This window comes from Triturus cristatus, chromosome 6 (genome assembly GCF_964204655.1).
Source record: "Triturus cristatus chromosome 6, aTriCri1.1, whole genome shotgun sequence".
NCBI classification, from domain to species: Eukaryota; Metazoa; Chordata; class Amphibia; order Caudata; family Salamandridae; genus Triturus; species Triturus cristatus.
The window spans coordinates 1795300692-1795328427 of record NC_140589.1 but is presented as its reverse complement, the minus strand read 5'-3'; the positions used below and the strand labels follow the sequence as shown (position 1 = coordinate 1795328427).

Below are 27736 nucleotides of genomic sequence, written 5' to 3'. Positions count from 1 at the left end.
ACCTTGCTGGGAGACTTTAATTTCTTTCTGGTGGATCCTACTGATAATGACACAAATATTTTTCTTGAAATGACAGCCAGTCTTGATCTTTCCCAGATAATTCTAAGATCCACTCTTTCTGCTGGGTACTATCTTGATGCTATATTTATCAACAATTCTTCTATATTAGTTATCTCAACTTTACCATTACTCTGGACAGACCACCTAGCAGTGAGATTTGAGCTGTTTCTAGCGCAACCCCTTCAACATGGTAGAACACTCCCAAGGAATTGCTTTGGCATCCTTGGCATAATATACATCCCGAAAAATTGAATCAGGCACTGACAGCTTTCTTGCCCTTAATATCTGAGGACCTCGATGCAACATAGGCCACTATGTTTCGTGGCTATCCTCAGCCGTCAAGTCTATAGCCCCAGCAAAGGCCTCCATTAGCAAGAGACACCTTCCCTTAGCTCCTTCGTTTATCGAGGGCCTTAGAACCCAAAAACAAAAATGCAGTAGGCAAGAAAGTATCTAGAGGAAAGAGTATCTTGATTTAGAAAAGATCAGATATAAGCATTAATACGCGCCCTTCGAAGCATTGATAGTGAGAGAGAAGTCTTCCTACTTTACACAAAAATCGAGTCCGCCAAGAATTCAGTTAAATAACCTTTGCTTACGGTAAAGAAACTTGCAACTATAGAAGCAGAGACAGCCAATCTTAGTAAGACTTCTGTAGCAACTTGGCAGGCTTCTTTCAAAATAAAGTTAAAGAAATATACAACAGGTTTTCTTCCATCAAAGTCCCTGCTCGGACAGCACTACCAGTTCTCCCTAAGCATGCTGACACCACCTTCTTCTGTAAATTCAATGATCCAACCATAGAGCAGGTTACCTATATTTTGAAATCCACTAAATCCGGCTCTCTCCTGGATCCCTACCCACCTTCGGTGACCAAGCAGGAACCATAAATAATTGCCTAATCTCTCACAACTATCTTCCACCATATGTTTACCAGTGGTGTGTTTCCTTCCTAATGGAAGGTGGTGCCGAGATTGCCCGTTCAAAAGAAACCTTTGCTTAGTCCTACAACTATCGGCCCATCTCAAGAATACCTCTACCCACTAAAATTGTGGAAACAATAATGAACTTTCCGCTTGCCACATTCATACAATAATTGGTTGGACCCCACTCAATATGGATTCAGAAGTGGGCATAGCACGGAGATGGCTTGATCAAAGAGACAGAAGAAATCAGAGAGACTCTGGATCAGAGAGGTAAAGCAGCCCTCATTCCACACGACCTGTCAGCCAATGTTGATACGGTGAATCATGAGATGCTGGACGGTCGACAATTTGACATCGGAATTGAAGGGGAAGCTCTGACATGGTTAAAATCCTACTTGGTCAGGCGTAAACAATATGTGTCACTAAATGAAAACAACCTCGGATCCCTTCTCACATCCTTGTGGGATGCCGTAGGGCTCTTCATTAAGCCCAACTTTATTTAATGTTTATGTGTCTAATCTGGCTGATCTGATCAGACAGTTCGAATTTCAACTCACTTCTTATACTGATGACACTCAAATCGTTGTTTCCTTGTCAGAAAAAGATGTTGATGCTGACTCTAGGTTTTGGGACGGTATGCTGGCAATTAATACCTGGATGGCCAACAATTGCCTAAATCTAAACTTAGGGAAAAGTGAGGTCATTATATTTGTGAAATCATCTTCATTCTGGTCCCATTCCCGGTGGCCACCTGAGCTTGGAACCCTTCCCACCCCAGCAATCTGGGAGTGATCATGGACTAGAAACTTACCGAAGGTGATCATGTAAACGCCGTCTCCTCATCCGTCTTCTTTACCACAAAAATGCAAAAAAAAAGGTACTTCCTTTCCTTCCATACACCCTGCAAAAAACTGTTGTCACGTCTATGATATTGTCAACTTGATTATTGTAACAGCCCATATTCTAACCTACAACAACATCTTAGCAAACTACAGATTTTGCAGAATCCAGCTGCATGCCTCCTCCTAGGCATTCCCAAATTCAAATTGGTTGCCAGGGGACTAAAGCAGCTAGATTGGCTGCCAATAAGACAGAGAGTGGTGTTTAAGGTCCTCTACATAGTTTTTAAAGCCTTGCATGTCAGTGGACCTCATTACCTCAAGAAGAAATTTACCTGGTATAGGACATCGAGAATCTTGTGATCATCTGCAGCAAACAATGTAATTGCTCCCAAATTCAGTCTTCTTTCTAGGGGAGGCAGAAGTTTTGTGAACAGCACATCACGTTCCTGGAACGCTCTGCCACCTCATCTAAAATACATGAATAATATCTTGGCATTTAGGAAAGCCTAAATAACCTATTTATTTAGCTCTGCTTGAATCTAACAACTTATAGCTATGGCCATTACATTAATTGAGCCTAAATCAGGTTGCTTTTCTAGCTAGCACCAAGACACCTCCGGGTAAACAAGTGACTTATAAGATTATTTAACATAACATTCATAACATAACAGAAGGTAAAACAATGTTATCCTATGGGAGAGGTAGGCATTGCAGTAGTGGAAAAAAAACGTAAGAATTTTTCACTAGTTAGACTTTTTTAAAACACTTCAGCCTGCCTTATGGGCTGTTTAGGTCCTGCCCTAAGGGTGGCATATATGTATTAAAAGGAAGGTTTAGACCTGGCAAAAGGTTTATTTTGCCAGGTCAAAATGGCAGATTAAAAATGCACATGGCAAGCCTGAGACATGTTTAAAAGGTTACTTAAGTGGGTGGCACAATAAGTGCTGCAGGCTTACCTGCAGCATTTAATTAACAGGCCCTGGTACAGGTACTACCACTTTCCTAGGGACTTATAAGTAAATTAAATGTGCCAACTGGGTGGAAGCCAATGTTTCCATGGTTGAGGGAGAGAACACAAGCACCTTAGCGCTGGTTTGCAGTGGTAAAGTGCAGAGAATCCTAAAAGCCAACAAAATGGGATCAGAAAACAGGAGTGTGAAGGCAAAAGGTTTGAGGGTGACCCTGCAGAGAGGGCCAAGTCCAACAAGGGCCCTATGCTCCTTCTGCAACTTTCATTTAGAGATTTCGACAAGGCAGCTCACACCATTAATACCACTAGATACTTGATCTGCCATGTTTTCTCTTTCCCTATAGGACGGACATCTTAAGGTCTTGGCTATGACAAGCAAAACACACAAGATGATGGGCGGAGTGTTGCACATTGGCAAAACATTCACCCCCAGCCACAAATCTGGGTTTAATCCATAGTTATTTTTCTCACCACGCCACCCCAGTTCAGACATGGCCATATGCAAATCAGTCTTGACCCTGTGCCTCATGGGAACAGTCCAGCCCGAACTGCCAAGCCATGTCTTCCCTGGACCGGAATCAAGCATCCTAGGACCGGTTTTGGGGTTTCACCCCTTTTCAGCCAGGATAGCTTGATTCCAGTGGCGTAGTGAGCACGGGACCCACGTCTGGGGATACCCTTCCCACATAGGGCGAACAGCAAAACACACAAGATGATGGACGGATTGTTGCACATTGGCAAAACATTCACCCCCAGTCACAGATCTGGATTTAATCCATTGTTATTTTGCTCACCACGCCACCCCAGTTCAGACATGGCCATATGCAAATCAGTCTTGACCTTGTGCCTCATGGGAACAGTCCAGCCCGAACCGCCAAGCCATGTCTTCCCCGGACCGGAATCAAGCATCCTAGGACCAGTTTTGGGGTTTCACCCCTCTTCAGCCAGGATAGCTTGACTCCTGTGGCGTAGTGAGCACGGGACCCACGTCTGGGCATACCCTTCCCACATAGGGCGAACAGCAAAACACACAAGATGATGGACGGATTGTTGCACATTGGCAAAACATTCACCCCCAGTCACAGATCTGGATTTAATCCATTGTTATTTTGCTCACCACGCCACCCCAGTTCAGACATGGCCATATGCAAATCAGTCTTGACCCTGTGCCTCATGGCAACAGTTCAGCCCGAACTGCCAAGCCACGCCTTCCCTGGACCGGAATCAAGCATCCTGGGACCAGTTTCTGGGTAACACCCTTCATCAGCCAGGCTAACTTGAATCCAGTGGCAAAGTGAGCAAGGGACCCACGTCTGGGCATACCGTGCCAACTTAGGGCGAACAAAACAAATACAAGAGGATGATGAACGAGTGCTGAAACTTTTCAGACACTCACCCCTAGTCACAGATCTGGCTTGAATTCATCATCATTCTTTAGCTCACGTCACCACCTCAGTTCAGACCCAGCTATACGCAAATCAGTCTTGACCCTGTGCCTCATGGGAACAGTCCAGCCCGAACTGCCAAGCCAGGTCTTCACTGAACCGGAAACAAGCATCCAGGGACCAGTTTCAGGGTAACAACCTTCATCAGGCAGACTAGCTTGAATCCAGTGTCAAAGTGAGCAAGGGACCCACGTCTGGGCATACCATGCCAACTTAGGGCGAACAAAGCAAACACAAGAGGATGATGAACGGATCGCTGAAACTTTTCAGACACTCACCCCCAGTCACAGATCTGGGTTGATTCCATCATCATTCTTTAGCTCACGTCACCATCTGAGTTCAGACCCAGCTATATGCAAATCAGTCTTGACCCTGTGCCTCATGGGAACAGTCCCGCCCGAACTGCCAAGCCAGGTCTTCCCTGGACCGGAATCAAGCATCCTAGGACCGGTTTTGGGGTTTCACCCCTTTTCAGCCAGGATAGCTTGATTCCAGTGGCGTAGTGAGCACGGGACCCACGTCTGGGCATACCCTTCCCACATAGGGCGAACAGCAAAACACACAAGATGATGGACGGAATGTTGCACATTTGCAAAACATTCACCCCCAGTCACAGATCTGGATTTAATCCATCGTTATTTTGCTCACCACGCCACCCCAGTTCAGACATGGCCATATGCAAATCAGTCTTGACCCTGTGCCTCACGAGAACAGTCCAGCCCGAACTGCAAAGCCATGTCTTCCCTGGACCGGAATCAAGCATCCTAGGACCAGTTTCGGGGTTTCACCCCTCTTCAGCCAGGATAGCTTGACTCCTGTGGCGTAGTGGGCACTGGACCCACGTCTGGGCATACCCTTCCCACATAGGGCGAACAGCAAAAACACACAAGATGATGGACGGAATGTTGCACATTGGCAAAACATTCACCCCCAGTCACAGATCTGGGTTTAATACATCGTTATTTTGCTCACCACGCCATCCCAGTTCAGACATGGCCATATGCAAATCAGTCTTGACCCTGTGCCTCATGGCAACAGTCCAGCCCGAACTGCCAAGCCACGTCTTCCCTGGACCGGAATCAAGCATCCTGGGACCAGTTTCTGGGTAACACCCTTCATCAGCCAGGCTAACTTGAATCCAGTGGCAAAGTGAGCAAGGGACCCACGTCTGGGCATACCCTGCCAGCTTAGGGTGAACAAAACAAATACAAGAGGATGATGAACGAGTGCTGAAACTTTTCAGACACTCACCCCTAGTCACAGATCTGGCTTGAATTCATCATCATTCTTTAGCTCACGTCACCACCTCAGTTCAGACCCAGCTATACGCAAATCAGTCTTGACCCTGTGCCTCATGGTAACAGTCCAGCCCGAACTGCCAAGCAAGGTCTTCACTGAACCGGAAACAAGCATCCTGGGACCAGTTTCAGGGTAACAACCTTCATCAGGCAGACTAGCTTGAATCCAGTGTCAAAGTGAGCAAGGGACCCACGTCTGGGCAGACCATGCCTACTTAGGGCGAACAAAGCAAACACAAGAGGATGATGAACGGATCGCTGAAACTTTTCAGACACTCACCCCCTGTCACAGATCTGGGTTGATTCCATCATCATTCTTTAGCTCACGTCACCATCTGAGTTCAGACCCAGCTATATGCAAATCGGTCTTGACCCTGTGCCTCATGGGAACAGTCCAGCCCGAACTGCCAAGCCAGGTCTTCCCCGAACCGGAAACAAGCTCCCTGGGACCGGTTTCTGGGTAACAACCTTCATCAGCCAGGCTAGCTTGAATCCAGTGGCCAAGTGAGCAAGAGACGCACGTCTGGGCATACCACGCCAACTTAGGGCGAACAAAGCAAACACAAGAGGATGATGAACGGATCGCTGAAACTTTTCAGACACTCACCCCCAGTCACAGATCTGGGTTGATTCCATCATCATTCTTTAGCTCACGTCACCATCTGAGTTCAGACCCAGCTATATGCAAATCGGTCTTGACCCTGTGCCTCATGGGAACAATAGGGTTAAAAAAGTCCAGCCCGAACTGCCAAGCCAGGTCTTCCCCGAACCGGAAACAAGCTCCCTGGGACCGGTTTCTGGGTAACAACCTTCATCAGCCAGGCTAGCTTGAATCCAGTTTCAAAGTGAGCAAGAGACCCACGTCTGGGCATACCCTCCAACTGGGTATTGTGACGTGGAAACGCAGTTGGTGATGAATAACAAAACTTTGCTCAGAAACTTCCCACTGAATTATTGCTAATGAAAACTGCAGACCCACAACTTGCTGCTTCTGTTTACAGTCAATTTTTCTCGATAGTTTGCTTAGTCAGTTTGCAGCATCCTGCAGGACAGGAGTGCGACTGCTGGGTTTACAATTGTTTCCTGCTCCAATAAATAACCCTGACGAGTTTCACATTAAAGGAGGGAAGCCAATAAGTGGTGCTTCGGGAACAGTGTGCTCGAGAAGGGAGCGAGGCAATCAAAAGCACGTCCCATTCGACCACTTTGCATAAATAAATAAATCACTGCGCAGGATGAAATGGAGCTACTCTGAGGGGAAAAAAGACCTCTCCTGCTCATGTGCAATCCACACTCCGGAGAGGGTGAGTCATGTGGTTTCCCGGGGGATCTAAGGGTGCAGGAGGGTCCCAGGTTACGGAAACATAAAAAAATGGTGACACCATGGTGACACAAAAAATAAGTAGCCCCTTGACATAACCCATGAATGCTTAGAGCGTAATTAGACTGTAGTTGGTCGGTGCTGCTTCCGATAAAACGGAAGGGATGCATTGGGAGCAACAACCATTAAGGAGCCAGGCATTAAGAGTAGCTCAGGACTTAACCAATGGGCAAGCAGCAGGCGGGATTACACTCGCTATACTGCTTACTTCAGGTCTTACAGACAGCGCATGCACTGCCTAGGTTCGACCTAAAAATGAAAGCAACATTTTTTCCTCTTTGTCACAGACCTTTATGGAACCCACAGAATGTCAGAGTGCTGAACCATCAGACAGGAGATGTTGAAATCTATATTATTCAACTGTGTAATTCTATTTGGAATAGCACCAACAACTTGTTTCCTTTTGCATACGCCTAGAACGTTCTATAGCTGCAGATTTCTCTGCTCCGTGGCTGAATTTCGTAAGCCACACAGTTATTTAATTTGCAACTAAAACTGCTTTATTTAATGCACGGGAAAACATGCTTTGTAAATATATCAGTCCATGTTTCTATATAGTGTTTAGCCTGTTTCAAGCACACCCAGTTTTAGAGGGTAAAGTAATCTTAGCACAAGGAAACTTGAAGAGGAGCAAACCTGTGATCAAGTGGGTAAGCCAGGATTATAACTTGTCGCATGGGTCATTAGGGGCAGAATTTTATCTCTAAAAGGGTGTATTTTAAAAGTGTAAGTCATGTCCTTCCCAAAGAACTTCTCGTATCCTTATGCTTTGCGTGCTGGTGCCACAGGGTACAAAGTTCTAAGCCTTTCTCTATGTTCCGTCTTAAATGAGAACAAGCAACAGGATGGCATAAGACAGAAATCTTCTCAAAGCTATTTCATGGAAGACGGATTCACTGACTTATTGGTGGGGCCCAGCCGGGTCACATGGGCAGTTCCTTCGAGGTGACCCACGGGATGCCCTCAGTCCTGTGTCCCTTTTGGATTAGGAACCAGCCTTTGAATGAATGACGCAGACTTCGAGACTGTGGATACGTCACTTGTTTATTAATTTTGTATGGCACCAACCATCTAGTTCTGACCACCTAAGCTGCACCCCATTGAACACAGAAAGTAGGAAACAAGTCATTGAAAGTGATCAGGGAAGTGGTCTAGTGGCTACAAATGTCATGTTTGGGCATTGGGAATCACGTTTGAATCGCGACTTCGGCTCAACATCTTGTGATTCTAGGCAATTTACTTCATCTCCTATGCCTAAAAAAGGGGAAAATCATATATCTCATAGTCTGCTTCTGTTGTAAAGTGCTCCAGTTCTTTTGGGCCACAAAGGTGCTACACAATGTCCTACAAACCATAAGGAGATCTAATTAGCATAGACAAATATGTCATTTCATTACTGGTGTGCAGTGGTGGTCGCCATGGCTCGCAGGTGGCGGGGCGGGCGCATGAAGGGGGTACGGGGGAGGAGTCAGACGGGGGAGTCGTGCGGAGGACAATATCTTTAAAAATATATATATATATGTCCCTTGCCGCCTGGTCCCGCGTCTCTGCTCCTGCTCTCCTCGTCAAATTCGAGAAACAGGAAGCACAGCTAGGCCGTAACCGAGAATCCTTGCTTCTTGTAAGCAAGTACTACAAGTGCAAAGTGCGTGTTTATGCACCACTTGCAGGTTTTCAAAGCACATAAATAAAAGTAATTGTCATTTACAATGCCAATAGCTCAAACCTTTTGCATTGCAAATGCTTGTTTCTACTTTCAGCCATGTAGCCAGAATTCACAATGCTGTACAACATAGCCTAAAAACTTTGACAAGCCAACAGATTTTGAATAGGCTAGATATATTAGCTTTGCCAATGCTTGATAGGTTTGTCTTTAGCAAATACCTTTTGATTTTACGAACATTTCATGAGTAATGTACTTACTTATAGGGTCTTTCCGTCAGCCTTCTTCATCCATTGGTCTATTGTTAGGTCATTCACATTTTTTTTCTGCCTGCTACAGGATATAGCATGGGGTAATGAGTCAGCACGCTTCAACCATTGGCTAACTTCACAGTGAAGGACGGGATTCTTCTCTTTCACAAAAAAGCTCCTTTCAGTGCAGGGACTACTCTGGCCATATGTGCTTTTCGAGATAAAAACATATTTTATTTCAGCCAGTTTTTTTTTTAGCTTGATAAAGTCCCAGCAGCTATCCCAACAATAACATTTTGCAAAACCATGAAAAAACAAAGCATGCATTGACAAAGCCAAAAGAGTGGCATTCAATGCCAGACCTATTGACTTTGCCAATACGTGTTTTATTTTAGGCCTGGCTTTAACCAAGACCCTTTGATTTTACTAAACTTATATGTATAATATGCTTACGGGGGCTTTCAGGTAGCTCTCTTCATCCATTGATCAGCTATTATGTCATTTTCATTTTTCTTCCACCCACTAGAGCAAACATCATGGGTCACTGGTTCAGCCCACTTCAGCCACGGGGTAACTTTACTGTGAGTGGCAATATTCTGCCCTTCACAAGCAGCACATCCACACATACAGTAGTTATCTTACGTGCAAGGGAATGTACTTTAGCAATTTGTTTTGTGATTAGTCTTTTTTTCTTTAGCTTCATAAGGGCCTGGTAGTTGAAAAATGAAGTTTTGCAAAGCCATGGCAAAACAAAACAAACATTTGCAAAGCCAAAAGTCTGGCACCTAACACCAGACCTATTGACTTTGCCAGTTATTGTTTATTTAGGTCTGGCGTTAGGCAAGACCTTTTGATTTTAGTAACATTATATATCTAATGTAACAACTTATCATCTTGCCCTCTTCATCCATTGGCCTTTTGCTGTGTCATTCAGATTTTCCTCCGCCTACTAAAGCATACAGCATGAAGCAGCACCCACTTCTTCCATTGGCTAACTTCACTGTGAATTAAGGCATTCCCAAAGAGCACATCCACACACAAAGTAGTTTCCTTGTGAGCCATGGACTACTATAGAAAATTGAGAGCCCAAAATATATATATAAAACATTGTTGATTTTAGCTTTTAGTTTTTTGCATTGGTGAGGGCTGAAACTCAGATTGTTTTCCTGGGCCATGCCAAAGGTTCTAACATGACTTCACAAAACACAGACACATCGGGTCACCATGATAGCTTTTAGCAGCTGTGTAACAAGTCAGACCATAATAAGCCACTCCCATTAGCAGTCAGGACTTGTACCTTCCGCTAGTGACAGCCAGGCGCGGCTGAAACAGGTAAGAGAGTTGGAGAGGGGCAGGGGTGTGGGGAAGTCGACAGATGACAGAATAGGGAAAAAAACCTAAATAAATAAATAAACCAATTACCTTGCCCTCGCAGCATTGCCAGCTCGGCTATGCGGCGAGCGCAAGTTAAGTGGTTTTTACTCATGTATTTATTTATTTTATTTTCCATATTCCATTGTCTGTTGATTTCACCCCGCCCCCACCTCACCGCTCCTACCTGTACCGGCCGCGCCTGGTGTCAACTAGAGGAAAATACAAGTAATCAACCTTTTTATTCAGAAATTCAACCTTCTTTGCTGCAGCAAGATGTTACAAACACAGATCATATACGATATGTCATTATATTCATGGAAACGTTGCCGGGAAACTGGGCTGAATCTGGTGTGCTTTCTGTTTCAGCATTCCAACACCTAACCAGTAGATGAGGAAAGACTAGCTGTTAGGCTAGGGTGGGAGACCTGTAGGAGAGATTGAAATGATTCACTTGCTGTGATTATGCACCTAAGCTTTACAAGGAGGAAGACAAGACGGGTTGACTTACAGCACGGGTCCTGAAGCAAGAGCAGCCTTGTACCCTATAGTGGCCTTAAAGTGGCCAGAGGGTACAGTGACGTCCAAAGAGTCGAGCACCAAAATAATGCTCTATGAACATCTGGCAGTGTTGTGCAGGAAACTAGCAACTCAAACTGGTAAAGAGTGGCATGACTTTCTTGACATTGTAGATGTTCCTAGGATCAGTGGGGAGCAGAATGCTGAATTGGAGTCTGAACTGCAGGGAGAGGAATCGGCAGAGGCCATTAGAAGTATGCCTTGACGCATATCCCCGGACACTGATGGCTTAACATCAGAATTGTATCAGACCTACAAGACTGCTAGACTGTTGGCAAGGTTCACTGAGGTCAAGGGCGTAGGCATATTTGCGCCATTCATGCGCAAAGCACTAATTACCATGGTGCTGAAACCAGGTGGGTCCCAAAGGTTCTAACACACCACTGTCATTGATGACCATGGATGTGAGTGTTTTGTCAAAGGGCTTGGCAACACACCTGAGACGGGTGATGATGCTGTTGATTGGTGATGATCAATTTGGGTTTGTACTGGGTAGGGGAATGCAGATGAATTTACAGAGACTTTCTTGTGTCCTGCTCATGACCCAGGAGGAAGAGATGGAAGGTGCTGTTGCCAAGCTGGACATTGAGAAAGCATTTGACACTTTAAATTGCGAATATCTTTGGGCAGTGCTGAGATGATTGGGATTTAGACCACAGTTGTTAGTACGGGTGAGACTACTATAAACTAAACCTGTGGCCAGAGTTCACACTGGCGGATTAGTATCAGAGAAATGGGATAGATGAAAAGGCCCAAGACAGGGATGCCCCCTGTCCCCTATGCTCTTTGCCTTGGCAATGGAGTCACTGGCAATATATTTTCAGAGTCAGCTAACAGAATGGGAAATACAGATTGAAAACAATATACACATTGTTTCAATGTATGCCAATGACACCCAAGTGTATTCGAAGCATCCACGTGACCGATGCTCCTGCTGCAGGCACTGGACACATTTTCTGCTGCCTCAGATCTCAATGCCAATAAAAACAAAACAGCGCTGTTCCCACTGGCCAGTTTGGTGGGCAGGGATCTCCTGCCACTTCTTGATGTAGGCTTATTCTGAGAGTCAAGGGTGTTTGGATACTTGGACGTTAAGGTAGCGCACACCCCAGAATATCAGTATGCATACAACATGAATAGGGTAATTCAGGGTCTGGGAGAATCCCTAAAATTCTGTAACAGTCCACTGTTGTCGGCTGCGGAGCTTAACAACCTCGTTATCTCTTTGTTGTAGGCTGGCAGGAAACACAGGGCATGTGTGGAGACCCTACAAATGGATAGAGAGCAGGGAGGCTTTGGGCAACCGGACTTGAGACAGCATTATATTGCTGGTTTACTGCAGTACACAGACAATGATGTGCTGAGGGACACATGCGGGATCAAAAGCTAGTAGAGGGAATGATAGAAGGGAGTTTACTCCCTAGGTATCCTTTGTGTGGATCCTATATAAAGAAAGACTGACCATTTGTGGTGTGACAGGTCTTGTGAGCCTTGGAAGTGGCTATTAAACAGTTCTGTGGCACTCTACCTATGCCAGATTGTTGAATATATCATGGCTATGACCAATCCCTCACATGCAGAATGTGATGAGTGTGAGACAATGAACTGAGGGGGATGCCTGACACTGGGAGACCTGGATGGCACATTTATTACTTTTGAAGATGTGAGACACACATTTTTGGGCTGAGGCAGTTTCTCCAGCTTGCAAAGCTCTCTAGTATAATATGAGAGATCTGGACTGACTTTGCTGCGGAGTCACCAGCGACACATCCTTTGGAATTGATACATGATGCATGGTCCAGCGGAGCTATAATTTGGCAACTATGTGCAGCTTTAAAAAAGGCACTGATTGATAGAGAATGGGTCAATGTGTGTAGTTTGTTGCAGATGTGGCTAATAATTCCAAACTTAAACTGACTCAGTTTTACATCACACATACTTTACATCCTGGAGGCAACAGAGAATATCCCCATCTAAGTCAGCAGCTTGTGTAAGGTGTGGTGCAGGTTGAAGTATTTTCCTCATTTGACCGGTAAATGAAAGGGATATTGAACGACAGTGGTATTGTGTATTGGGGAGTGATAACCGTACATGTGGAGGAGGCGATTAAACATTGCCTTTTTTTAATTAATACCTAGCATGACAAAAGGGCATTGAATTAAAATAGATATGCTCACCCGGGATTAATATTAGCCAAAAGGCAGATGGCAATGCACAGGTTCTTGACAGCATCACAGAGACTGCTCTCCTGGTGTGCAAATACGTACAAATGGGAGGTTACAGAGGAGCATTGTGTACGTTTGGTGTTTATAGATGTGCATGCAGAACAGGATTTGGGGTTTGGGAGAAAATGATTCCCCAGCTGGTTCATGCCTTACCAGACTATCATACAATTCTAGGTACTCAGACTGATAGCTCATCAGGGAGAGAAAAATCAAAGTGAATAAGTGATCACCAAAACATTTATGTTTGCTGCGACCTTAATCTGGTTTAATCCAAATTTTACTCTGGATACTAAAACCCATTGTCTGTCTACTCTGGTTGTTTAAATGAAATGGACAGGTTGGGGTATTATAGGAGAAGGAGACGGAAAACAGACTGGATTTGGGTGATGAGTGACCTGCAAGGACCTCCTAGGCTTAGGAGAGGAGTGTGGCCTGAACCACGTGTTGTGTATTCCATTTCTGCTCAGGCCTCTGATCTAATGGGAAAGACATAGTCGCATCATTTTCAATTAACAGAATACATTTTTCTAAGGTGCACTGAAGTTCTAAAAATATGTTTTATTAATTGGTCATATTTATTTTCAAAAGGGTGCTAGATGTTTGAAACACTAGCTAGTGTGTACTGTATCACAGACACTGAAAGAAGAGGAAAAGGATCATGTGTTTCATGTGTTTCAGCCAGGATGAAGCAGTACAGGACCAGTATAGGACCATTATATCCAGCAACATTTAAGGATTAATATGTAGAACATCATTTCTGTGGGCAAAGCTGTGCATCTGGACAGTCCCAGGATTGGGTACGGTCCATGCTCCACCCTAGATCACCATCTGGGATGGCCTGAAGTTAATGTTAATTATAACCACTACCCTCCTACAAATATTCATTACCTGTAACATGAAATATGTGACCGATTAGTGTAGTGTAGTTCCTATATCCCTGATAGGCTATGCGCATTGGAATAACATACACTATAGATGTGACATAAGACTAAGGTCAGTATGTCTCTATCAAGTATATTTAACTTAATTACTTGTGTGTGCCAGCTAACTCAGAGGTCACTAGAAACTTCTCGAATATACAAGAAGGGAATAGTCTCTGACAACCGCATAAAAATGCCAACTTTGTTTCCCTTTAGAATCGGTACAGTCTCAGAATCGTGGAAACAATAGATACCAGTTTCACTCGGGCATGCTTCGTTTCTACAGAGTTGCACAGAAATAGAGAGACGAGCGTTTCAATAAAAGAGTTTATTGAACAGTCTTATTTCTCATGCAAGAGATATGAATTGCTACAATCGTAAGACAGACTACGGAGTACAATATGTACGAGGTTAGCAGTAAGATAAAATAATACTGCAATAGCATGGTTTGTAGCTATGACATTTATTAATCAAAATACATACATAAATAACATAAGCTAAAATGTGATACTCATCTGATGCTTCTAATTTGTTCTACCCCAGTGTACCTAACCTAAGTGCAGTACCAGGTTTGAAGTAGGTGCCATTTCTAAAGTATAGCTAGCTATATGTTTAGTTTAGCCAAGTGTTGTCAAAGGTTTCTGTAAGTTCTAGTCAGCTCCATACCTTAGAATGAGAGAGGTTGGAATCTCTTTTCTGGACTTGATAGTCTAACCCCCCGCAAGGGAAGTCAGAGAGCACTGTAACTGGATTCTCTGCGAGGAGGATGGCAGCGTCAGGTCAGTGCATCAGGCTGGAAGTCGATCTCCTTCTGAACTTGCCGTGGTGAACTGCGTAGTCTGGGTTAAGTCGAATCCTCCGGGAACCGCAATTTTCTAGGGCAAGTGCTGATATATTTATACCTTGAAGGTATCTAGGAATGCCAGTATTGACGTAAAAGTCGGGCAAAGGAACGTCATGAATGAACCCCTAAGACATAGATGTTCATGCATACTTAATGAGTTCCTGGAGAAATCAATATTCAAGCTGAGGGAAAATCCGAAAGACTTAAGGATCTAGTTTCCCAAGAATTCGTTGTAACGTGGATGGACGGATGTAGGTGGCCATGCCTGTATTTGGTTTGTATGGACAATGTCTAAATAAGGGCCGGAAGTCTATGTCCAAATAAGGGCAATGTGAATTGTACCTATATAAGGGCATACATCGGGAAAACTATGTACTGAATCTAAATCTTCACACAACAAAGCACACACAAACATTTTCTTCAATTAAAAATCAGATCTCAAGACTCACAGTACTTGAGACCATTCCTGGCCCGAAACATAAGTCAAGCATTCAAGCATTTTCGAAGCACAGGACTGTACTATGTTGGCATGCATCAAGTCCACATGTAACATTATCAAACATGTAGGAAAAGCATGCTCACACGTCCCCCAGTCTTGCCTGAAAATTTGCATCACTCCAATCTATTAGACAATCCGCAAGTTTACACTTCAGACACTATTTATTAAAATGTACTTATCTATATTTATAATGTAACTGAAATAAACCAAAGTATATGACCTTTCCTACATTCAGAAATAATCATGGACATCTGTGATTGACCAGTGACTGAGACCAATTGTTTTTTCTTGGTGCAATACTTCAGTGAACCATTGTGCACCAAGTTGTGTCCTGCTTGCAGGTCTGCAGATGTTCTTGTTTGTGTGGGATAACTTTCCAATGATGGACTCATGTGCACTATGGGAATGATTATAAATAAAATTTGCTTTAGGTAGCTAGTTTCACCATTTCACACCCCGTTCATGCTCTTCATGCGCTATGACAAGTAATATTATAATAGATAGTTGCTCTCACACAACAGGACATCATCAAATCCTTCAATCTCACCAGCTCCAACCACACTCACGACATCTAGAGTGTCCTCAAACTGGAAAAGAATTTGAATATGGACTTCTCTGACCTAGGCTCCTGACTCTTAGCAGGGAACCAATGGATGTTGTGTAATCAGCTTAAGCTCAACTCTTCAAAAACCAGAAACCCTCATCCGGGGAAGTTGGTCCCACTACCCCACTGGAACTAGAATCTCCACTGACAACAAATTAAGGAACTTGAGAAATGATCATACATTTTGATTCTCCATTCTTGTCTAGCTGACGTGGGTTACCAAACCCTATTAACTCACCTTAAAGACCTCATGTAATATATTTTTACACACCTTGGGGCAGATTTACAAGCCCCTTGTGCCTCTTTTACGCTGCCGTTGCGTCACTTTTGTGACGCAGCGGTGGCGCAAAACCAGCGCCATGCTGCGGGGTATTTACAACGTGACGCATCTGGGAGATGCGTCACTTTGTAAAGCCCTGCGCCAGAAGTTGGCGTTCCTGTGTAGGGGGGGCGTTCCGTCGCAGGAACGCCTCCTAAAAGTGGCTGAGTGATATCTACAAGAGGTCAGGTTTCTCATTGCGAGTGGTCGCGTACGCTCGCGACCGCTCGCGATGAGAAACTACCAGTCCGCGTTGAGAAAGCTGCCGCTCGAGTAAAAATCTACTCGAGCGGCAGAAAACTACAGCTCGCACTGTGGAAAATGCCGTTTTCAATGATTGCACAGTGCCGGATGCTTGTCCGCACTGTGCAATCATTGAAAACGGCATCTTGCACAGTGCGAACAGGGAACTATGCAGTTCGCGAAGTGCTACACGTAGCTCGCGTAGTGCGAAGTGCACTTTGCGTAGCTACACGTAGCGCTACTTCCCGAACTATTGGAGGTATGATTCTAAGGTGTTTGACACCTAACACAACTAAGCCTGGGCAAAGCACTATGCTACGCTCGCGTAGTTTGTGAAGTTTGCGCTACTTCGCACTACGCGAATTGGACGTAGCATAGTACAAACACGCTTAGCGTAGTGGTCATTTTTTGCTTGCTCGCTATCCTCAACGTCAAGTTGGAAACTGCGAGCAAGAAAATAGACATCCCGGCGAGACTTTTTCCTCGTTCGCGATCAGCAACATCAAGTTGCCGATCGTAAGCGTGGAAAATAAACCTTCCGGCGAGCTTCTCAACGCGGGGAGGTCAGGTTTCTCAATGAGTGGTCGCGTATGCTCACGTCCGCTCGCGATGAGAAACTACCAGTCCTCATTGAGAAAGCTGCCGAGTAGAAATCTACTCGAGTGGCAGAAAACTGCAGAAAACGACCGCTTGCACTGTGCAAGATGCAGTTTGCACTGATTGTACAGTGCGGACAAGCATCCGATACTGTGCAATCAGTGCGAACAGCATTTTGCACAGTGCACTAAGCAGTTTGTGTAGCTACGTGTAGCTCGCGTAGTGCGAACTTCACTTCACGTAGCTAAGTGTAGCGCTACTTTCAAACTACTCCCATGGTTAAACACAACATGTTTCTAAGCAGCCATTTTAATGTTAGCATGTACCGCAAGGTTTAAATGCACTTAAACATATATGTCTGGCTGCATCACAGACAACCCCAGAGAATGGTCTTTGAAGGCTGCAGAGGGGCTCTGCTCATGCAGAGGCACCCTCTCACGTAAAGCCCACCACCCTGCGTTCAGGATTGTTAAGGCCTGCCATAGGGGTTACTGATAGGTATTTAAGTGCAGTGATTTAAATATATATAGTGAACCTATATCAGCTTGCACAGTCTGCTGTAGCAGGCTGGTCTTGTCAATCTGGATGGCCTCTCACGGGTGGTATAATATCTGCTTCAGCCCATGGGAGGCCTCTTGGGTACCTATGCCCTGGCTACATGGTGTACCATATACTAGGGACTGATAAGGGTACACCAGAATCCAATCTGGAGTGTATCCAAAGTACATGCATATCAATTTACAGGAGAAAGCAGATAGACCGGGGCCCTGGATAGCAGTCAGACCAGGCCAAAACAGTGTGACATCAACAACATGTGGGAGTAAACACAAGAAGCAGATACTACTTTCCTACACAACCCCCCCAAATGTAAGGACATTAAACTAAACTTGACCAGTTGAGTTGTCTTGTTATAAGTGGAACTATCTGGGGAGTCCATCTGCATTGGCATGGTTACTCCCAGGTCTATGTTCCACTGTATAGTCCATCCCCTGTAGGGAAATGGACTACCTCAAACGTTTGGAGTTTTCACCCTTCATCTGTTTTATCCATAGGAGGGGCTTATGGTCTGTCTGAACAATGAAGTGAGTGCCAAACAAGTAGGGCCTCAGCTTCTTCAGAGCCCAAACCACAGCAAAGGCTTCCCTCTCAATAGCTGACCAATGTTTCTCTCTGGCGGTCAGCCTTCTGCTAACAAAAGCTATGGGCTGATCCTGGCCCTCTTCATTCAGTTGTGATAACAGAGACCCTACCCCTAACTCAGATGCATCAGTTTGAACAATGAATTGTTTGGAATATTCAGGACTTTGCAGAATGGGAGCAGTGCACATTGCCTTTTAACAGCTAACTTTCCACTGAACTTTCTTAGGCATTCTTTTGGAAGTTAGATCATTCAAAGGGGTCACTATGGAGCCATAACCTTTGACAAACCTCCTGTAGTACACAGTCAGGCCCAAGAAAGCTCTGACCTGAGTCTGGGTGGTTGGAGCAGCCTAATCCATGATGGCTTGGATTTTGCTCTGCAATGGTTGAACCTGTCCTCCACCTACTAGGTGGCCTAGGTATACAACCTTGCTCTGCCCTATCTGGCACTTGGTGGCCTTGCTAGTGAGACCTTTTTTCTGCAGGGCCTTCAAAACATTACTCAGGTGGACCAGGTGATCCTCCCAGGTGGAGCTAAAGACAGCAATAGCATCTAGATAAGCTGCACTATAGGCCCCCACACCAGTGAGAACCTTATTCAACAGCCTTTGACATGTGGTATGTGCATTCTTCAAGCCAAAAGGCATCAACACAAATTGGTAGTGCCCACTAGGGGTTGAAAATGCTGTTTTTGGTTTTGCATCCTCAGCTAATCTGATTTGCCAGTAACCAGCTGTCAGGTCAAATGTACTTAAGAACGTGGCTGAGGTCAAAGTATGAATTAGTTTAGCTGCCCTTGGAATTGGATGAGCATCAATCCTAGTGACTGTATTGAGTCCCCTGTAGTCAACACAGAACCTCATCTCTCTCTTACCACCCTGGGTGTGAGGTTTTGGTACTAAGACTACTGGACTAACCCAAGGGCTATCTGAGGGCTCAATCACTCCCATTTCCACCGTTTTCTGGACTTCAGTCCCGATACAGTCCCTGACATGATCAGGTTGCCTGTATATCTTATTTTTAACAGGCAGACTGTCACCTGTGTCCACCTCATGTTTACACCAGGTAGTCTGACTTGGAGTCAGTGAAAACATATGTCTGTACTGATTGAGGACTTTCCTACAATCAGTCTGTTTCTGTTCAGTGAGGCTGCCTGCCTAGGCTACTCATCAACTGAGTCATCATCAGGGTTCTGTGAGAGGAGATCAGGGAGTGGATCACTCTCTTCCCCCTGTTCCTCATCAGTAGCCATGAGCAAGCCCATGAGTGCCCTGTCCACATATGGCTTGAGTCTGTTCACATGGAGCCCCCTGTAGGGACTCCTGGGAGTCCCAATGTCCACCAGGTAGGTAACCTCTCACTTTTGCTCATGAATGGCATGGGGCACACCCCACTTGTCTTGGAGAGCTGCTTGGGGCACAGGCTCCAACACCCATACCTTCTGTCCTGGCTGGTACACTGTCAAAACAGCCTTTTGCTCATGCCAGGCCTTTTGCAATTCCTGGCTAGCCTCAAGGCTTTTGTATGCCTTCTTCATGTATTCAGCCATCCTGGAGCAGAGACCAAGTACATAGTCCACTATGTCCTGTTTAGGTGGTTTGAGAGGTAACTCCTATCCCTCCTTAACCAAACATAAGGGACCCCTAACTGAATGCCCAAACAGAAGTTCAAAAGGGCTGTAACCAACCCCTTCTGAGGAACCTCTCTGTAGGCAAAGAGAAGGCAGGGCAAAAGGATGTCTCATCTGCGCCTAAACCTTTTAGGGAGACCTTTTATCATGCCCTTGAGGGTTTTGTTGAATCTCTCAACTAACTAGGGGTGGGCGAAATTTGCGAAAGCGACTTTAAAAAATTATCGCGAAAATGTTCAAAATGATCGCAAACAAGCGGAAATATCGCGAAAATGCCGATCCGGTCGCGTTCTCCATTTTGGTAGCCATTTGCTCTGTCTCGCGACAGTTCGCGCCCGCAGCAATGTCATTAGTCGCGCGATCACGTCTTTCTTTTCGCGATCATGCACCACGTGAAGAGTGAAAACAAGATGGCCGCGCCCGCGAGCAACCGCATGGGTAAGTTGGCGAGCCGCGACCACGCAGAAAATACCCCGAACAGGCAGGAAAAAAACTTCCGCATTTTCGCAATATTTCCGCTTGTTTGCGATAATTTTGAACATTTTCGCGATAATTTGTGAAAGTAGCTTTCGCAAAATCCGCCCACCCCTACCAATTAATCGAATAGCCTGAGTATCTGCCAAAGATGGCGAAGATGTCCCATACCGCTGCGAGTGAGGCTTTCGGGGATGCCAGGAAGAGTAGTATGTCTTCTGCATACAACGTGTCTGCCCATTTAAGCCCTCGAATCCCTGGGTCCCTCCTCACCCAGGAGGCAAAGGGCTCTAAGGCCAAAGCAAACAGGAGGGGAGAAAGAGCACACCCCTGCCTTGTGCCTCTGCTAAGACCGAACACCTCCGACTTTTTGTTGTTTGCAGCTATCTGGGCTAGTGGTTTCGAACAGAGGAACTGCACCCACTGGATGAATCTGGGCCCAAATCCCATTTTCTCAAGAACCGCAAATAGATAAGGCCATTCAAGCATGTCAAATGCCATGGAAGCCTCCAGTGATACCAATATCGCCTCCTCCTGTATGGTTGTCGCCCTTCCTATTACTCTGTGTACTCTGCGTAAATTCAACCCGGTGTTACGCTGGGGTATAAAGCCGGATTGGTCCGGATGTGCTAAATTATTAATTACCTTGACCAGTCGAGTGGCGAGGAGTTTAGCCAAGATCTTAGGCTCGGCATTCAGGAGGAAGATTGGCCTGTAGGAGGAACAATCTGTCTGAATCTTCCCATCCTTGTAAATTGTCACTAACGTCGCTATCCTTTGATCGCAAGGGAGTACCCCTCGTTCTCTACTCTCCTCAAACATTTTACACAAATGAGGGGCAAGAATTTCCGGCTTAAGTTGATATAGTTCGATCAGCAAACCGTTAGGTCCTGATGACTTCCCAGAGTTAAGTCCCCTGATTGCCTGTGCCACCTCATCCGGTGTGAGTGCCCCTTCCAAGTAGTCCAATTCCGACTCTGAGAGTCTTGGTAGTGTTATATCGCATAGGAGGTCCAGGGAGTCATGTAATGGTTAAGGGTTGTGTGAACAATATATGTGTTCGAAGTGGGCTGCAAAGGTATTTATAATTTCTTGGGGGTCTGTAATTGTGCATTCTGCCTTGTCTTTTAATTCAGGCATCAATCTGCTTGCCAGCTGTCTTTTGTCCAACCATGCTATCAATTTCCCGGCTTTATCCCTATGATCATAAATTCTACCTAGCGTCTCTCTACCCAATTCCTTGGCCCTGTCTGTCACTAATGCCGTATAGCTATCCCTCTTCAACTGTAGGACATGCAGGGTCTCTGGGTTGGAATACTCAGCTGTTTCCTCTTCCAAACTGGAGATGTCTGCCTCTAAAGCTTCCACTTCCCTAACCTTTTCTTTCCTCACACCCGCTATTAGGGAAAGGGCTTGGCCTCTGACTACTGTCTTGAATGCTTCCCACAGTGTGCGATGAGAGCCCACCAACCCTACATTGTCTTAGAAATATTGTTCAATCACTGTTTTCAGCGCTTCTCAAACTACTGGATTGCGGAGATGCCAAGGGTTGATGGGCCCTACTCTTCCCACTCTGTGTTGGCCAACCACCAGTTGGACCCACAACGGGGATTGATCGGATATACCCCTCGCCATATGTCTGACTTCTCGTATGTGTGACAGTTGGTCTGGGGGAACCAATAAGTAGTCTATTCTGGATTGGCTGTTGTGAGCGCCCGAGTGGTAGGTGTATTGGGTGGTGTCATGGTGAAATGATCTTCATGTATCCTGCAACCTCAGTGCCCTCAGAAAGTCTGGTAACCAGCGGTTAGCAGATCGGAGCTCTCGTGGAGGGTTTATATCTTGGGTGCCATTGACCACCGCATTGAAGTCTCCTCCCACTACTAGGATTCCCTCTGGTACCAACAGCAGAATGGAGCCCAGGTCTTTAAAGGTGGGTCCCTGGAGGCACGGCGGTACATAGACTGACATGAGGGTCAACATACCACCCTCCCACTGTCCCGTGATACCCGCGTATCTCCCCCCTCTTGTCCACCCATGTGGATTTGACCGTTAAGGGAAAGGAATTACGCAGTAAGATACCAGTTCCTCTCGACCCCGAGGTGAAGCCTGAATGCACCGCGAGAGTGTATCCCCATCTTTTGAGGGCGTTACAAGTGTTCCCCACCAGATGAGTCTCCTGCAGTAGCACTACGTCAGGGGCATGTCTCCTTATATACTGCAGCACTACTGTTCCCTTCACTTTGTCTCCCAGGCCGTTAACATTCCAGCTCATCAATTTAAACCCTTTGTCCCATTGCGTACTCATTGACATTTACGTGTCACCTATATGTCTGTGCTGCTGGACCACGTTGCCCCAGTGATTCATAAAACATAAAAATAACTCCACTGTCGACAAGACAATGACTTCAAACAATTGAAAATTCTGAACCATTAACACCCCTTCCCAACTACCCCCCCTCCCTGCACCCCTGCCCTCTGGGTTTTAAACTGCCCATGATACAACTAGCAGAGTGCCTGTCGCCCACATGCACTATCTAAATGAAGATGCAGGGTGCGCAGTGTATCTCCCCCCCTTGTTAATACTAAGATGAGAGCCTTCAGGTGCCTATCAGTCCAGGACCCGCATGAAGAAGGAGTTATCTTGTCGGCCAGGAAGTATTGGTGCCCCAATGCCAAGCCCTTGACCCCACCAACAACATTTCAACCAACCCAGCAACATCCATGTCTAATAGCGTCCTTGTCCCAAGTTCACCTCAACTACGTACATTACCCCCATGAAGAAATAACACAGTGTTCAGCGGCTCTCCAACCAGTCTGCTGCAGCTTCCGGGTGCTCGAAGAACCAGGCACGACCATGCGCCTCCATACGGAGCTTGGCTGGGAACATCATGGCATATTTGTATCCTTTGTCTCTTAGTGTTCGTTTTATCCCCAGGAATGAATGTCTTTGTCTCTGGACCATCTGGGTAAAGTCCAGAAAGAAAGTTAGTTCCACATTGTCGTATCTGAGCGGGGGACCCGCCCTGGTATGTTGGAGTATCACATCTCGGTCTCGGAAATTCAGGACTCTAGACAAGATTGGACGCGGAGGGGCTCCCGGTTAAGAACGGCCTTCCGGGACCCTGTGGGCTCTTTTGATTATGAAGAATTTCCCGAGTCTTTTAGGTTGTAGATGGTTCAGGATGAGGTCTTCTAAGAAAAGATCAGTGGCCTGCCCTTCTGATTTTTCCGGGACCCCAAGGATACGGACGTTGTTGCACTGTAGACGCCCTTCATAGTCGTCCAGCTTGGTTTCTGCAAATGTCCGAAAGGTTTGGAGTTCCTTCACATCCCTCTGCAGCTGGGAGGTATCTTCCACAAGGCTTGCAGTAGTAAGCTCCATCTGCTTGACTCTCTCGCTATTTTTGATTTGGTCCGCTCGGAGTAAGTTGACTTCCACTGCGAGGGCCTCCATCTTGTGTTCCAGTGAAGACTTGATGCCAGCGATAGCTCCGCCACTCTTGCCCATGGGTCAAGGCGCACGCAGTGGAGTTTTGGGGAGAGTGTAGCGGTCCAGTCTGTTCTGTTGCACAGATTTGCTGCCCAGTGACAACGCCATCATGCTACGACCTCCTGTATCAGTCTTGCCCACGGGTAGATCGCTCTGGAGTACGGGGTCAGCACCCCCACACCGTTTGAGGTCTCAGATAGTCCCACCACGATGGATGCACCACCAGAAGGCAGTAAGCTTGATGTCCACACCAAGGGTCTTGTATGATGTGCTGTTGTACTCACGTTGTGTGTGGCACCGGCTCCCCCCTATCTGCGGAGTCACACACCTGCCGCCTCCCCGGTTGTCCCTGCACATGGACTGGGGATCAGGCTGAGCCGGGTGGTAGGACTTCATGCAGCATACTTCTTTGATGGCGGTAGGGCAGGGTGCGGGTGTTTCTAATTGCCATTGTGCCTGCATGCAGTCCCGTTTGTCTAGCGCTTATCGTTGTGCACGCTCAGAGGTGCGGGCCCCAGAGGAGGTCCGCCTCCTCCCACACTGTCTCAGAGGTCCGCCTCCTCCCACACTGTCTCAGGCTCTGGGGGGATCCCACCGCAGGCCGCAACCCAGTCCAGCATCGGCCCCCCTATCGGGGGTTCAATTCAATCCCCTGTAGCACTCACAGAGCCCTCTGCTCTGGGGACTCACTGCCACGGGCCCTAAGCAGTCCGTACGCCGACTGACCGCAATCTCGTCCTCTCACCTGATCCCAGACTATTGCACCGCAGCGGGCTGGACAGACGTTACTGTCTCGGATGGTAGGCAGCGCTGCAGCAGTCGACTTTATTCAGGGAGCGTCAGACGGCCTCCGCCCACCGGGTCAGGCTGCCCGATCATCCGATGGTGCAGTCTAGAGTAAGAGGAGCACGGGCCGCCAGGCAGCACCCTGCCCAATCAAGCACACAAGTCCCTGGCGCCTCTCCTTGCATAGGCCTTGATAATTTTGTAAGTAGTTAAGAGGCACTCCAGTACATGATTATATAGTGACCATAACACACAGGGTGGACACTGGGCGTGTTAGTGAGAGTGGGCAGCGCGGTGACACAAAGGTGCAGGGAACAGCGTGAACGGCAATAACAAGTATGGATAAAGTGGTCAAAATTGCAAGTTCTATACAGTGTTTATGTACAAGACATTCAGGTAAATAGATTGACCACAACAGTGCCTGAGTTCTAGACTGGGTAGTCAACGGCGTTTCGACCTGAATGATTGCAGGTCATCATCAGGATAATGGTCATTTAGTTTAAGGGCAGTGCTCTAGCAAAGAGAGTCCATGGTAAGGATAAGAGCGATCCAGGATTAGTCAAGATCAGCGGAGCGTCAGGGAAGCGCGTAAGTGCCAGGAGAAAGGTCCTGGCGCGTGGTCAGCAATGTATGAGAAGCCAGGGAAAGCTGTGTCAATGTAGTTAGACTCACCGGTAATTGGTCTTGGATGACGGATTTGGGGCTGAAGTGTGGAAGTAATCCAGGGACGGAGTAGCGCGATGGCAGGAGACGGTTTCAGTCGCCGTGGCAGAGGAGTGAAGCCTCTGTGTTAAGGCCGGGTCGGGGACGAATAAAGCGTCCGTGACGCTACTCCATCCCTACAGAGAGGAGGTGTACAAAAAACACATCTTCTCAACTGAAGAAACAGAAAGAAACCAAGGCATGTTTAGCTGTGACATATACCATGCCGTGACTTATTACAACATCAAGAAGGAAGAAAAGGAGGATAAGATGGGTGACAGTGATGGATACGTCCAGCATAGAGCCAGTCCTAAATAATCAAACCACTCCAATCAATTGACTTCATTGTCAGAAAGGAGCAAAACCTATAATGTCAACAACCTAAGTTTTGACCAATAAAATGTGCCTCATGAACAAAAATGCAGAAAATGATCAGTAGAAGAATAGCTGAGTTGCAACAGATCCCTGATCTAAGGGGCTGGGACACAAAGCAAACCCTAGTGGTTAGTGGAAGAAAAAAACTAAAAATGACCCCCTCACAATGGGAGATGGCTACACTGATGAGAGGAGCATTGCTTTTTTTATTTTCAAAAACAAAATCCCACTTTGGAGATTTGTTTTTTTAAAAAGAAACCTTTTTAAACTTTACCACTCGACTTCATGTTTGACTGAGCTATTCACCAAAGCTCCAATACATTCACAGGAACCTCCGTCATAGTGGCTCTCAGGATACGTCTGGCACTGCCACTAGGAAGCATGGTTCACGTTATAAGAAGAGAATTGAATCTTGTTGCCTGGAACTCATTGGCGAACTCCTGCTTTTTTAAAATTTCCAATAAGCTAACTATGGATAGCGAAGTCCCACAGGTGTCTAAATTGTGCTGGGAAGAAATTTGTGGTAGCCAAAGAAGGTGGTCAGGGATGAAAGAATTATGATAAAGGAGCTTAAAAAAATGCATTTCCATTGGGGTACAAATGAAATCTGATCTCCCTTTCCCAGTTAACTGGCTTTGCAAGACTCTGTGAGAAAGATTGACAACTCTCTGGACGTGGCCTATCTGAGGAAAAAGCTTTCCATCAGCTTCTCATTAAAAGCTGTTGGCCAGGATCTGATTTTCCTCTACAGTCCCCAGATACCTGACCCTAGACTACAAAACACTTGTGTGATTTGGAATGGTAATGGATTTGATACATGCTCACTGAATGCAAAATGCTCCTTGTCTTATATACTTATGGATTGTGTCTTTTATATATCTGCTTGTATTAAGTGTTTAAGACCCTTATTTTTATATTACCAAACATTTCAAAGGTTGGAGTCACTGGAGCTGCTGTCTGAAATACACTATTTGGATGTGGCAGTAGGAATTGCACGTTTTATTCTCACTGCCAACCAGAATTGTGAGGATGTATTTCAATAAGGTGTGCAGTTTTGGGGGGTTGTGGGTGTTAGTTGATATTAAAATGTACAGGTATTCTATTGTTTTCGAATATTTATTGACAATTGTCCTAATAAACTTTATTTTACTAGTAGTACTACTTGACAGTGGTTCCTGTGAATTTTAGAAATGTCCATCGGACTGCCAGACATTTCTAACTTTGGCAAACTGTTACTCATTCAGGGTGGTGGAGAAATTTACACTGTCGCTCTGACAGGGCACTATCCGTCTGATATTACTTTATACATCACATAAGACTGTATTCTGTTAAACAGTGGTAAATTGATTCAGTGAAATATCATGATAGTCGGGGAAAAAAAATGCATTGTCACAAACAATCTGCTAAAGATGAGCTTAATTTGAGGAATTTGATGACCACAAAATAGTGTCACTTACAATATTTCGAAAGACTAAGTAGTGTTATGATGTGAAAAATTAGAGATTAACTGGAAAAATGCCAAAACTCTTAAAAAACAAGAAATTATTAACACATTAATGTCATAAATAGAAAATTAACTACATTTTGGGATAAATATAAAACCTGATGGAATGATTAGAAAGAAAAAAACAAGTAGGTATATCCAAACCATAGAGTAAATATAAATGTTAAAATTCATGTATTGAGTATTTGTATTTTTAAAACATGAACCTGCATTTGAGGACATGCCAATGCTCCAATAATAATTATTTATCTTTAACTGTAAAGGTCGTTTGGAATGAAAGTTCCCAAGTCGGATGCGCAAGTCAGCAGTGTTCTGGTTTTTTTCTGGCTGTTTGCCAATACGCCCCTGCGCAAGTATTTTTTTTTTTTAATCTAAATTGATTTATTTTTATAATATTGCCATTTTGATGAGTGTAATAAGTGAATCTTAACATGATATTGAATGTTATAATTTATAAGGATAATCTGAATAACCAGTTTTATCAGCCTGAAAGCTAGGGCTGAATCTTTTTTTGTTTAGTTTGTTTTGCTGATGCATGCTTTTATATTTGTATTATACTGTGCCACAAATGTGCCACCTCCATGTTGGAGGTACA

The 27736-nt window shown here is 45.4% G+C and overlaps 1 protein-coding gene across 1 annotated transcript in view; it reads left to right on the top strand.

The window, feature by feature from the left end:
* The window catches only part of LOC146822021 (cysteine-rich secretory protein 2-like), a 106602-nt gene that overhangs the window by 63025 nt on the left and 15841 nt on the right, over nt 1–27736 (top strand). Inside the window, exon 6 of the mRNA XM_085613122.1 lies at nt 27405–27490. Within this exon, the coding sequence (XP_085469248.1) occupies nt 27405–27490 (86 nt within the window). The remainder of the gene's footprint in view (nt 1–27404; nt 27491–27736) is intronic.